General features: G+C 47.4%; 1 protein-coding gene across 5 annotated transcripts in view; it reads left to right on the top strand.

The window, feature by feature from the left end:
- LOC119964481 (vitamin D3 hydroxylase-associated protein-like) overlaps positions 1-13,871 on the top strand; it is a 152,245-nt gene that overhangs the window by 54,452 nt on the left and 83,922 nt on the right. For 4 of the 5 annotated variants that reach the window (XM_038794033.1, XM_038794034.1, XM_038794030.1 and 1 more), the window contains exons 5-6: positions 3,005-3,138; positions 10,523-10,756. In XM_038794033.1, coding sequence (XP_038649961.1) covers positions 3,005-3,138; positions 10,523-10,756 — 368 coding nt within the window. The remainder of the gene's footprint in view (positions 1-3,004; positions 3,139-10,522; positions 10,757-13,871) is intronic. The other variant, XM_038794031.1, reaches the window with a different exon arrangement.

Raw genomic sequence — 13,871 nt, 5'->3', positions numbered from 1 at the left:
GAGCAATGGACTGAATGGTGGACCAGTACGGGCTGCGGGCCACATTTCTGTACTTGGACAATGTCACCATCTGCGGCTATGACCAGCAGGACCACGACGCCAACCTCCACCATTTTCTCCAGATGGCACAGAAACTGAATCTCACGTATAACAAGGAGAAATGCGTTTTCCGTGCAACCAGACTAGCCATCCTCGGCTATGTCATGGAAAACGGAGTCCTGGGCCCAGACCCGGACCGTATGCGCCCCCTCTTAGAACTCCCCCTTCCCCATTGCCCCAAGGCCCTCAAACGGTGCTTGGGCTTCTTCTCCTACTACGCCCAGTGGGTCTCTCAATATGCGGACAAAGCCCGCCCACTCTTTAGAGCCACACGATTTCCCGTGTCAGCCGAGGTACGCCAGGCCTTCGACGGCATCAAGGAGGACATCGCCAAAGCGGTCATGCGAGCGGTGGATGAATCCACTCCATTCCAGGTTGAGAGCGACGCCTCAGAGGTAGCTTTAGCAGCCACACTAAATCAGGCAGGGAGACCAGTCACATTTTTCTCCCGTACCCTCTCCGCTTCAGAACACCGACACTCCTCAGTCGAGAAAGAAGCACAAGCCATTGTGGAGGCTGTTCGTTACTGGAGGCACTACCTCGCAGGTAGGAGGTTCACCCTCATCACCGACCAAAGATCGTTTCCCTTCATGTTTGACAACTCGCAAAGGGGCAAAATTTAAAATGACAAAATTCTGAGGTGGAGGATCGAACTCTCCACCTACAATTACGATATTAAGTATCGACCTGGGAAGCTCAACGAGCCTCCGGATGCCCTATCCCGCGGGACATGCGCCAGCGCGCAGATTGACCGATTGAAAGTCATCCACAATGACCTCTGCCACCCGGGGGTCACCCGGCTCGCCCACTACATCAGAGCCCGAAACCTGCCTTTCTCCAACGAGGAGGTAAAAGCGGTCACCAGGGACTGCCCAATCTGTGCGGAGTGCAAATCGCACTTCTATAGACCAGACAGGGCCCACCAGGTCAAGGCTTCTAGGCCCTTTGAACGCCTCGCGATTGATTTCAAAAGGCCACTCCCCTCAACTAACAAGAACGTTTACTTTCTAAACGTCGTAGATGAGTTCTCCCGATTCCCTTTTGCCATCCCGTGCCCCGACATGACCTCCCACACAGTCATTAGGGCCCTGCATAGCATCTTCACCCTGTTTGGTTTCCCCAGCTACGTACACAGCGACCGGGGTTCGTCCTTCATGAGCGACGAGCTGCGTCAGTACCTGCTTGACAAGGGCTTTGCCTCGAGCAGGACTACCAGCTACAACCCCAGGGGGAACGGGCAGGTGGAGAGGGAGAACGCAACTGTCTGGAAGACCGTCCTACTGACCCTCCGGTCTAGAAAGCTCCAAGTCTCCCAGTGGCAGGAAGTCCTCCCAGACGCGCTCCACGCTATTAGGTCCCTTTTGTGCACAGCGACCAATCAGACCCCTCACGAGAGGCTCTTCATTTTTTCCAGGGGCACTACCACGGGGGTCTCACTTCCGGCATGGCTGAGGACACCGGGCCCCGTACTTCTGAGGAAACACGTCAGGGCACACAAAACCGACCCCCTTGTTGAAAAGGTGCGCCTGCTCCACTCCAACCCCCAGTACTCATTCGTCGAGTTCCCTGACGGCCGGCAGGACACTGTATCCCTCCGGGATCTGGCACCCGCCGGATCCAGCGCCCCCTCTACCCCCACAGAAGGTCCTCTCACCCTACACCCCATGCTGCCACCCCCTCGCGCTCCCGAGCCCACGAGCTCGCCCCACCAGTTCCGCGCACCCGCGCCGGCCAGCCCCCAGCGCCCCAGTCCCCGGTTGAACCAGGAGAGTATGAAGCTCGGAAACAACCCTCCCTGGAGTCCGCCATCGTACCCCAGCACACAACACCCATCCAGCCACCGCAAGAGACTGCAACCCCGGTGCTCCGCAGATCACAGTGGACAGTTCGACAACCGGACAGACTGACTTTGTAGACCACCACCCCCGCCGGACTTGATTTTTTTGCAGGGGGTGAATGTGGTAAATGTAACATGGTAATTCACACTGTATCTTTGTAAGCGCAGTAGCGTTACCCGACCACTAGGGGGAGTAGCACTGGGAATGCTCAGGAGCTTGTACAGGGCTACACCCTTGGCTCCGCCCACGGCTCCTCCCCCTTGTGCTGCTGTATAAATACCCTTGTCCAGAGTCAGCCTGCAGTTCACTGAGAGTTCATCAACAGGTAACAGGCTGGCTCTGTAGTAAGTAGATTAAAGCCTATATTCATATCGGAAACACGAGTCTGGTGAATTGATGGTTCCATCAGTGGGACAGACAGGCAGCAGCTGTGGTTGCGCCTGCTATGGGTCTCCACAATATTTAAAGATGGGTTGAAGGCCTCGCAGACGCAAAGCCCCTCATCACCCTGGCGCAGGAGCGACCCCCGACCTAGACCCTCGAAATCCCTGAACAACTGCGACACGCTGAAGGCACCCCCCCCCCCCCTTCCCATGAGCGGTGGGGGAGCAGCTCTCCTGTTCTTTAGCTGCATGCAGGTAAATAGAGAGGGTTCCTCACCTCCTCATTGCTTCCCGTTTTTGTAAAAAAGTACTAAACGATACATACGTGACTTCTCGGTGGTGAGTCGAGTGACTCCCGGGAGGCCACTACATTTGAGTTCAATCTGGCTAATTAGATTGAAATGAATGCAAATTAGACTCAATGATCTTCTTGCCATTTTTATGCCGATTTCCGGAAATCACTCTCATTGGGGGCGGGCCGGGTGAATTGCAAAATGGTTTGTGCCTGGCACAAACCTCAATCTTGTCCTCTCCCGCGATTCGCCCTGTGTGCCCGAATCGGTGGCAGACGTCAGGCGGTGGGGAAATTGCGTCCAACATCTTGTGACCCAATTAAACAGCATGTCTGTCAAAACATCATGTGAAGCAACAAGAATAAAATGTCCTGAAATTTCTTTAATGCAGGGTCATGATTCAACTTGTGGACTTGGGAAATTCTTAAACAGACCCGCAGGTGAAGACAGCGTAATAGTTCAGGTGCTGAAGAAACAAGGAGCAATTCCGTTTGTGAAAACAAATGTTCCTCAGACATTATTAAGGTAATATGTAATAGATTACCATTGAAAGTTGCAGCTTTTAAGGATCGAGAGAAATGTCTCCACACCAAAATTGTGGAAAAGGGCTAATTACTAAGCAGACCGGAATGTATCAACATATTGTGCATACCTTTTGCCCTTTGAGCATATTTTGAAAAAGAGATCAAGACGTAATTCCTAACTTTTTTCACAATTATGAAATGGCCATAATATACTGCTGCGGCTAAAATATTGTTTGTGTTTAAATATAAGGAATTTATATATAAGCGAATGGAAAATTGAAAAATATTTTGAATTTACAATATGATTTGACGGCCCTCATTCATCTGATGGCAGTGCAGTGGAAGTTTACCCACACAATATCTTGTAAGCAAGGCATGTCCATTTCAGTGCTTCTTTAGGATGAATAGCATGTTCAGATTTGCCTATTTTTAGTTTTATCTGTGGGACATAGAGGTTGCTGGCAAGGACAGCATTTATTGCCCACCCTTAGCTGGCTTTATAAAGGTGATGGTAGAACATATTAGCTTTTGATACAAAATGATTGGTATAAGAAATTGTTGTGCTCTATAATTTGTATTTTTGCAGTAATATTATTAAAAAGCAGGTTAAGATGCTTACAGACAGTATGTCTGCTGGAACTGCGATTAAAAGTGAGTTCATCAGTGATTTTTGCAGGGAAAGTGTTTTGCTAATAGAAATTAAAAGCCATTTTACCTGTTTGCAGATAGGCAGCTGATGTAATATTGTAATTGTTTGAACCTGGCTAAACAAATCAAGGGACATCTTGCAACAAGAGACAAAATAATGTTGTGCGCTTTGAGTGCAACTGGTGTAGTTAATGGGAGGGGCCAGGTCCATCTGGGCAAAGGAATTGCTTCCAGGCTTCTAAGCTGAGCAGAAGGTTTTCAGCTTGGCCCTAAAAACAAGTTTCTCTCTCCAAGGACTCTGCACCAATATAAGCAAGTAAAACCTGACTGTTAACTTTATACATAAGTGTTTTCGAAATATATGGGTTGCTTAATTGGAATGTGCACCCAGGTTTCTGGAAGCAAGTTAAGATGTTATACCTGTTAACTACAAAGCCTTTTTTGTGTTGCTAATGTGCTTAATCCTGTGTTCAAATAAAAGTTTGTTTTAATATAAAAACTGTCTACTGGTCAGTGTTATCACTCCTGGTGTGCAGTAACATTTCCTCACAGTTTTGTCACATGCAAACAGTTGGGTTCTAATCCACGATCTTAGCCAAAGTTGGTGTGCTGGTCCGAACCCACAATAGTATACAAGTGTAATAAAATCTTACTCAACTTTTACAGGGAACTTTGAGATCATCAGTTAGATAAGGATGGGCATACTTGGTAGAGTGAGCCAAATTAAGGTTTACCAGACTGGCCCTTGGGATGAGGGCCTTGTGCTGTGAGGAGATATGAGTAGGCCAGGCCTAAATTGCCTGGAGATTCAAAAAATTAGAAGTTATCTAACTGGGGATGCAGGAGCCGAGGGCTCTGGTTGTATATGTGCATAAGTCATGAAAGGTGAGAGGACAGTTGAGAGAACAGAGCATACAAGATTTATTAATCGGGGCAGAGAGTACAAGAGCAAGGAAGTTAGGTTGAGCTTGTATAAGATGCTAGTTAGACCCCAACTGGAGTATTATGTATAATTCTGGGTGCTGCTTTTTAGAAAGGACGTGAAGGCATTGCAGAGAGTGTTTGCAAGAGCAGTTCTAGGGATCCTTCAGATGAGAAACCTAGTTATGAAGATAGATTGGAGAGGTTTGGGCAGGATTTACCGCTGTTCATGCCGACAGGAAATTCCGGTCCCACGCTGGTGCACGGGTTTCCAGGCAGTGAGGGGTGCTGCCAATGGGAAATTCCGTTGACAACGGTGGGACCAGTAGATCCCACTGGCAGGGCCGCCTCCTTTCCAAAATAAACGTGGCGGGGTGGTTGGTAAATCGCGCCCTGGGACTTTATTCCTTGGAGAAAAGAAAGTTGAGAGGAGATTTGAAAGAAATATTGAACATCATGAAGGACGCAGAGTAAAACAGGGAGAAATTGGTTCCATTGCTGGAAGGATCAAGAACCAGAGGACACAGATTTACGGTAATTAGTAAAAGAAGCAAAAGGCAAGTGAGAAAAATGTTTTGATGCAGAGAGTGGTTCGGGCCTGGAATGCATGGCCTGAGAGTGTGGTGGGGACAGGTTCAGCCAAGGGATTCAAGAGGGAACTCGATGATTATTTGCCACCAGTTTAAACATCCACTTCCTCCACCACTGGCACAGCACTGCTGCAGAATATGTAATCTACAGATGGACTGCACCAAGTTGCCAAGTCTTCTTCCACAATACCTTCTAAACCCATGACCTTGACCACCTGAAAAGGACAGAAGCAGCACATGCATTTATAGAATTGGTTAGCAGGCTTTTGTTAATACAATGCCATTCCTTTATACTATGCAGTTTGTGCTGCAGACTCACACCTCAGAATTGAGTTGAGTCTGTCCCTATCCAAATTTATTGCAAATTAATTTTTACTTCTGCGGTAGGTGGAAAAGAGTCTGACTGGTTCAAACCTGGCTCTCTGGGGTAAAAATACTGTGGGTCATTACTGTGCATTCAAACGCTTTCTGGGACTCAGCATAACAGAACTGTGGATCTAATGGGTTTGTCAAGGACTTTAGCTGGAAAAATACACCTTTCAAATGAGAAAAGTCTTGTGGAGAAATCAAAAAATATATTTGTTGGTCATACCTGCTGTTGAAAAACAGCCACTGCAGCAGAATAGCTGACACAGTTCCAGAAAAGCTGACAAATGCAAAACAGCCCTGAACCTATATGCCTTATTTCTCTTCATATGAGGCTTTGCACTGAAAGCCAAGGTCAGTACTTCTGCTAAATATATCCAACATTTTATGATAGCGTAACAACTCTAAAATACATCAAAATATAATTTTCAGTTATTTCTACATTATGCCAGAGTTTCTAGCTGTTGAAGGTTTGAGATTTCTTTTCCAAGGGAATCTGAGGCCATGCCTCCTTCCAGAATGTTTTGACCTTTGACCCTTCATTTGTTGTGGCACAGTGGTTAGCACTGCTGCCTCACAGAGCCAGAGACCCAGGTTCGATTCCAACCTTGAATGACTGTCTGTGTGGAGTTTGCTCATTCTTCCCGTGTCTGCGTGAGTTTCCTCCGCGTTCTCTGGTTTCTTCCGACAATCCAAAGATGCGCATGTTAGGTGAATTGGCCAGGCTAAATTGCCCCCCCGAGGTGGGGTTAGGAGATAGGGTGGGGAATTGGGCCTGGGTGGGGTGCTCTTTCAGAGGGCTGGTGCAGACTCGATGGGCTGAATGACCTCCTTCTGCACTGTGAGGATTCTATGATCTATGATGCATTTTGAAGCTTATTATAAATCTGATTAAAAATTAATTGTTGGAAAAACTAATTTCTCTTAAGTATCAAAATAGAAATAGTCATCTGGTCTTCAATACAGTTTTACAAGTAAAGGAGGTAGGTTAATATCCTGCCACGAGAACAATGGATCGAGGAATGTCAGACAAACGTGTTAAGCATGTGTTGTCAACAATAATATCTCGCATCTTTGGGATCGTTTGAAAATGTTTCTATTCTTCTATATAACTAAGAATCATTATATTAAGAATCATTGTCATTAAAACAAATAAGGCGCACAAAAACTGGTTTCCTTGATCAGATATGAAGAGCTGAACCATGTGCTTTAAAACACATGTACAACTTACTGTCTCTAGGCTATGGAGATAGTAATCCACTTTACTGTCACTATTGCCACTCATAATATTTTCATTTGTAAATTGACTGCTATAATCTAAGTTGTGTGGGGGCTTTTTCCCAATCCCACCACAGGAACAAAGACACTTTAATGATGCATGGATAAACAAGCTGAAACCAGCTAAGGTACAGATATTAATGACAGGAGCAGGTGTTGCCAACCACCAGTGGTCTGCACCTTATACCACAGCAACATTGAAGTAAAATCCTAACTTCTCAATAAAAACATCTCTGGCTATGATTCAGGCACGATACAGCAGACGTGAGGAACATCCTGCTATTCAACAGCACTGTGCCGGTTTTTTATTTGGCTTCAGGGAGATTCTCTCCATCGAGGCCTCACTTAGAGGGATTTCCTGCTGGCAAGCTTCAGTTTGTCTGCAGGAAAGGTTCCTCATGGATCGGGGGCGCTTTTTTGGAAGGCTTCCCCAATTCCCCCCCCCCCCCCCCCCCCCCCCCCCCTCCGTTTTTGACCCTCTTTCACCCCCTAACATTAGTGAGGCCCCGGAAGCCAACCTTACCCCCTCGACCTGGCAACCCCCCCTTTCTCCCTGGCAGTGCCAACCTGGCTTATGGGCACCCAGGAACTGCAGCCTGTTACCCTGGCAGTGCCCCTTCTAGCCTGGCAGTGCCATTCAGGCACCCTTGCAATGCCAAAGTCCAAGGTGAGTGTCAGGGTGCCACCCTGCCCTGTCCCTGACCACCTGGGGCCTCCAATGGCCTGGGAGACCCCTTCAGTCTCTGTCCACATTTGTGTGGACTAGGAACTAAACGGCGCCCTTGTGAGGTATGTCAGGTGCAGCCGATGAGCCCCGGGGCCGGATGAATCCAGCGAATGTAGATTTAAATGAGCCGTATCCAGATCACGACACCTTGCAAGTTTCCGTTCAATCTCACAAGATGTTTATAGTGTTGCGAATCTCACGAGAGGCCTCTCACCAGGTTCCTTGGCCTCCTCCCAACACCAAATCGGGCGTGATGAGGCCTCTGAATCTCGCCCAGCATCTGAAAACTTTGTTGTCTCAGGTGGAAAAAAAAATTGGTTCAGACGCTTCTATTTCTGTTTTTTACTGATCTGATTGGTTCATGTTGACTGTCACCAATTCAAAAAAAACGAGTGGAATTTTGCCAATAGTATGCTGTTGCTGACAGCAAGCCGAAAATGTGTGCCACTCCCTCTTGCTTCCCACTGGGGCTAAATTTAAGGTGCCAACACTGTGCACAGGAAACATGTGATTCTGTGACAGAAGTTGCTTTTCAGTGATGAAGCCTTCTGTCAGACACCACAGCTACAGATGAGCTATAAACGAGCCTCCTGGTCAAATAGGGAGGTTCTGCATCACAATTCAAATTTTCCTGCCCAACTCCATTGCATTTAACATAAGACATATTGAGAACACAAAGGTGGCATGGATGTTTTTCTTAGTTTAAATTTCACTTGTAAGTAACTCACATTACATTGGTTTCACTTTTTTCATGAGTTTGTCATCATTATTAGTTGAGACTAACTTAGTTAGAGAACTAAATGTACTGGCAAATGCACCTCATGGTTGGTGCTCATTGATGGCTGCTCATTGTGGAGGAACCAATGTTGCGTTTTTGTGTTTACTCTGTATTACTATTCATGTTAATGTCCAGCAGTATACCCGCTTCTCTGTGAGACTGGTCTGACTTACAGCCTCAGCTGGCCCTAATTTTAATGCATTGCCTGAGATCACTCTCAGAGACAACAATTGAAAAGTTGTAGGCATGTTGTAGGCTCAAAGCTCTGTAAGGACGCTGCCAGCTAACACCCTGAGATGAAAACGTATTTGGACAGTAGTGACACCATCCTTTACCTTGATTGATTGTCCCCACCACCCTCTATTGCACCCAAGATGCCAGGCCGTTCCCACCTCACTGCACCATGCCCACAGCCCCACTTCACATCCCACTCCCCTTACCACTGACTTACCCTTGCCTGTCCTGAGACTCCATGCAAGCTGCCATTTCCCTGCTTCCCTCCCTTGTGCTGTTGCGTTCAACAAGGAAAACTGCTGACTTTAGTCACAAAGCCAACTGTCCTATGCCACCTTTAAACAAGTCAGAACTCAGTGCGACGAGATTCACATGAGCCGCTGACTTAAGCTTAAAGGTAAGCCTGCGCTGAAAAACAGGTTTATGCAGCACACTAGCACAGCAGTTAGCACTGTTGTTTCACAGCGCCAGGGTCCCAGGTTCGATTCCCGGCTTGGGTTACTCAGTGTGCAGAGTCTACATGTTCTCCCCGTGTCTGCATGGGTTTCCTCCGGGTGCTCCGGTTTCCTCCCACAAGTCTTGAAAGCCGGTAGGTAAAGAAAGTTAGGTAATTTGGACATTCTGAATTCTCCCTCAGTGTACCCAAACAGGGGCCGGAGTGTGGTGACTAGGGGCTTTTCACAGAAACTTCATTGTAGTGTTAATGTAAACCTACTTGTGACAATAATAAAGATTATTATTAATGAGTGCTCATGGCATGCAAGTATGTTACAAGTACAAACCCTCACAGGCTGACATGAGACCCAACATGCCAGAAACACACGGCTGACTTTGATATGAAAAATGAAATGAAATGAAAATCGTTTATTGTCACAAATAGGCTTCAAATGAAGTTACCATGAAAAGCCCCTAGTCACCACATATGGCGCCTGTTCGAGGAGGCTGGTACGGGAATCGAACCGTGCTGCTGGCCTGCCTTGGTCTGCTTTAAAAGCCAGCTATTTAGCCCTGTGCTGAACCAGCCCCATAATAATAATCATTTATTGTCACAAGTAGGCTTCAATGAAGTTACTGTGAAAAGCCCCTAGTCGCCACATTCCGGCACCTGCTTGGGGAGGCTGGTACGGGAATTGAACCCTCGCTGCTGGCCTTGTTCTGCATTACAAGCTAGCTGTTTAGCCCACTGTGCTAAACCAGCCCAGATTATCATTGCATTTCAAATTGCCATTGGGAAATCAACATTTAGCATCCTGACTCAGTTAGCCTGCATCCCCCCACCCCACAACCCACACACCCAACCAAGCATTGTTCCCTGTGAAATGCCTACAAGTTGACAGCGGGATTAAAAAGGCACAGAGAACTTAGAACAGTACAGCACACAACAGGCCCTTCGGCCCTCAATGTTGTGCCGAGCCATGATCACCCTACTCAAACCCAGGTATGCACCTTATACCCATAACCCAACAATCCCCCCCTTAACCTTACTTTTATTAGGACACTACGGGCAATTTAGCATGGCCAATCCACCTAACCCGCACATCTTTGGACTGTGGGAGGAAACCGGAGCACCCGGAGGAAACCCACGCACACAGGGGGAGGACGTGCAGACTCCACACAGACAGTGACCCAGCCGGGAATCGAACCTGGGACCCTGGAGCTGTGAAGCATTTATGCTAACCACCATGCTACCCTGCTGCCCTCTAAAAAGCTTAAAAAGCTATTGGTTGGTTTGCATGGCTAGAAGAAGTATCCCTTCCTGAGTTAATAAGTAATGATACTGCAGTCTTTTTGGAATGTTAATGGGGGAGGTAGAGACATTTCAGATTTCTTGTTATTATTACAGATCACAATGTGTTTTGCTTTACAACAGCCTTGCGTGCAGTAATCCTATTTACGGACAAACCATCAATCCACATGATACAAAGCGAACATCAGGTGGGTCATCTGGCGGAGAGGCTGCCTTAATTGCAGCAGGTGGCTCCATCCTCGGTATTGGAACAGACCTTTGTGGCAGTATACGCTTTCCAGCTGCATGCTGTGGAATCTGTGCTTTCAAACCAACTGCAAATCGATTAAGGTAAGAAATCTGTTTGTCTTAGGAATATGGGTTGGCCATTTATCCCCTCAAGAAAGATGGGTAGAGAGGGATATGGGCCAAAAGCAGGCAATTGGGACTAGATTAGTGGCACAAATTGGGCGGCATGGACAAATTGGGCCGAAGGGCCTGTTTTCATGCTGTAAACCCCTATGCCTCTATGACTCAGTCAAATGGCAATATATCCTTCCCTAATGTTGGAAACATTCACGTTGTTTACTATAATTGTAGAGACTGATCATTTAAAATATAGATTTGAACTTCTAATTGTTACAAGATTTCACATTTCAAATGCCAAATGACTAAAAAAATACCAAACTAAAAGCTAGTGTCGTCTTGTATTAATTTGTACTTTAAAATGAAAAAAATGAAAATCGCTTATTGTCACGAGTAGGCTTCAATGAAGTTACTGTGAAAAGCCCCTAGTCGCCACATTGAAAATCGCTTATTGTCACGAGTAGGCTTCAATGAAGTTACTGTGAAAAGCCCCTAGTCGCCACATTGAAAATCGCTTATTGTCACGAGTAGGCTTCAATGAAGTTACTGAGAAAAGCCCCTAGTCACCACATTCTGGCGCCTGTCCGGGGAGGCTGGTACGAGAATGACCAACACAAAGAGTTACTTTTGACACATCGCACTCTCCACTCAGATACAGTTCTTATGGCAAATGCTTGACAGTAGCCCCCAGCTTCCGCTGAGTTGTGTTGTGTCTGTAAAACCTCAGACTCTTCGACCAGTTTATTAATCAAACGCTTTACCCAGGTACCTTTATTAGCGAGGTGAAAAAAGGACAACATAAGTGTATAAATCAAATAACTTCATTCAGCAAAGTGTAAAACAGTTACCCTTACATTAACCCTTAAATTATCGCACTAATAACAGCCCCAAGATTATTTTTTAAATAAATATTTGTGATCAAAGTCTGTTTTGCACTGTACAAGAAATGGATGAAACAGTTATAATTTGTGATTTACACATGGTTCCTTTTTGCTTCCCCACGCTCCCCCCGTCCCCTTTTCTGCTGTCTCCGGGTCCTTTCCCAGACCCTTCCCTTCACTGTAGATGGGTTGTTCTGGCATTTGTTTTACTCTTATGGCTTGGTGAGCAGCCCTCTGGTCCCTGTGTTGGTCTCTCCCTAGGTTCCCCTTTAGCATTTCCTGTCTGCTTTCTGTGGCCCTAGTGGTTCCCATGCATCCCCTCCCCCACCACCCGCCATTCTATCCGTTGTTAGCTTCAAACAGGTCGTGGAACAGCCTGATGAATGGCCCCCACATTTTGTGGAAGCCCTCATCTGACCCTCGGATGGTGTAATTGATCTTCTCCAGGTGGAGAAATTCAGATAGGTCTGTCAGCCAATCTTCAGTTGTGGGTGGTGCTGCTGATCGCCAACTGAGCAGGATTCTCTGGCGGGCGATTAGGGAAGCAAATGCAAGGGTGTCGGCCCTCTTCCCCATATGAAGTTCTGGCTAGTCCGATACCCCAAAGACTGCCACTCTCGGACACGGCTCTACCCTCACTCCCACAATGTTGGACATTGCCTCGAAGAAGGCTGTTGAAAACCCGACCGCTCTGGGGCATGCCCAGAACATGTGGGCGTGGTTTGCCGGCCCTCCTTGGCACAATTCACATTTGTCCTCCACCACTGGAAAGAACCTGCTCATTCGGGTTCTGGTCAGGTGCACTCTGTGCACCACTTTAAACTACATGAAGAGCAGGAGGCGGTGGAGTTGGCCCTGCTCAGTATTTCACTCCAGAGTCCCCACCTGACTCCAATCCCTCTTCCTTCCAGTTCTCCCTTGTTCTGAGCAGTGGGGAGCGTGTCCCTTTCTGAAAGCCATCCGTATATGTCCCTGCAGTTCATTTTTTCCAGACTGCCCGCGTTCAGTAGCTCCTCCAACATTGTGGCTCTCAGGGCCCGAGGGTATCTCGTCATCTCCTTGCGGAGAAAGTTTTTGATTTGTAAATGTCGGAGTTCCTGTTCATTCGGTAGTTCCCGTCTCTCCGTCAGCTCTTTTCAGGTTGCACGTCTGTCCCCTGTGTAGATGTCCCTCACTGCTAGTGTCCCCTCATCCTGTCTCCACCTCTTAAAGGTGGCATCTAGCATGGCTGGTGGGAACTTGTGGTTGCCTCAGATGGAGGTGGGGCCATGTTGGACACATCGGTTAAACTGAAGTGCTGTGTTATCTGGTTCCAGGTTCTTAGTGTTGCAACTACCACTGGACTGGTTGAATGTTTTGTCAGCCGGAATGGGAGCACCTGTCATGGCAAGGGCTCGAAGGGTCGTTCTCATGCAGGAGGACCGTTCCATCCTCACCCATTCCTTGTATGGTTCCTTTACCCATCCCCTCACTTTTTCGGCTATAGCTGCTCAGTGGTAATATTGTAAGTTTGGTAGAGCCTCTCATGCTTTTTTCCTTTGCAGTGTTGTCTTAGGGATTCTTTCCCCCACACACACATTCCACAATCATTTTGTCTGTTTTTTAGAAAAAGGCCTTGGGGGTTGAAGATCGGTGTGGATCTAAACAGGAAGAGGAACTTGGGCAGTATGTTCATTTTGATCGTCTGCACCCTTCCCACCAGGGAGAGCGCAAGCGTGTCTCATCTCTGCAGGTCCTTTTTAACTTCCTCCGCCAGACTGGCCAGATTCCACTTGTAGATCAGTGTCCGATCGTGGGTTATATCGATCCCCAGGTAGCAGAACTTGTTTCGGGCTGTTTTAAATGGGAGACCTTCAAGCTCTGCCCCTCCCCTGCTCAGGTTCACCGGGAAAACCTTACTTTTGCCCAGGCTGAGTTTGTGGCTCGAGAAGGCCCCAGACCCTGCCAGAACTTTCATGATTTTGTTCATGCTGTTTTGCAGGTCCGAGATTTAGAGGAGCAGATCATCTGCATAGAGTGCGACTCGGTGCTCGCTGCCTCCTCTTCGGATACCCTTCCAACCTCTCGTGTCTCACAGGGTGATCGTAATGGGTTCAATTGCCAGGGTGAACAGGAGTGGGGACAATGGCATCTCTGCCTGATGCCTCTGTACAGCTGGAAGTATTCAGAGCTGGTGGTGTTGGTCCGAATGTTCGCCTTGGGGGCGTTGTACTGAAGTT

This window comes from Scyliorhinus canicula, chromosome 4, assembly GCF_902713615.1.
Source record: "Scyliorhinus canicula chromosome 4, sScyCan1.1, whole genome shotgun sequence".
NCBI lineage: Eukaryota > Metazoa > Chordata > Chondrichthyes > Carcharhiniformes > Scyliorhinidae > Scyliorhinus > Scyliorhinus canicula.
This window is presented reverse-complemented; position numbering and strand designations above follow the sequence as displayed.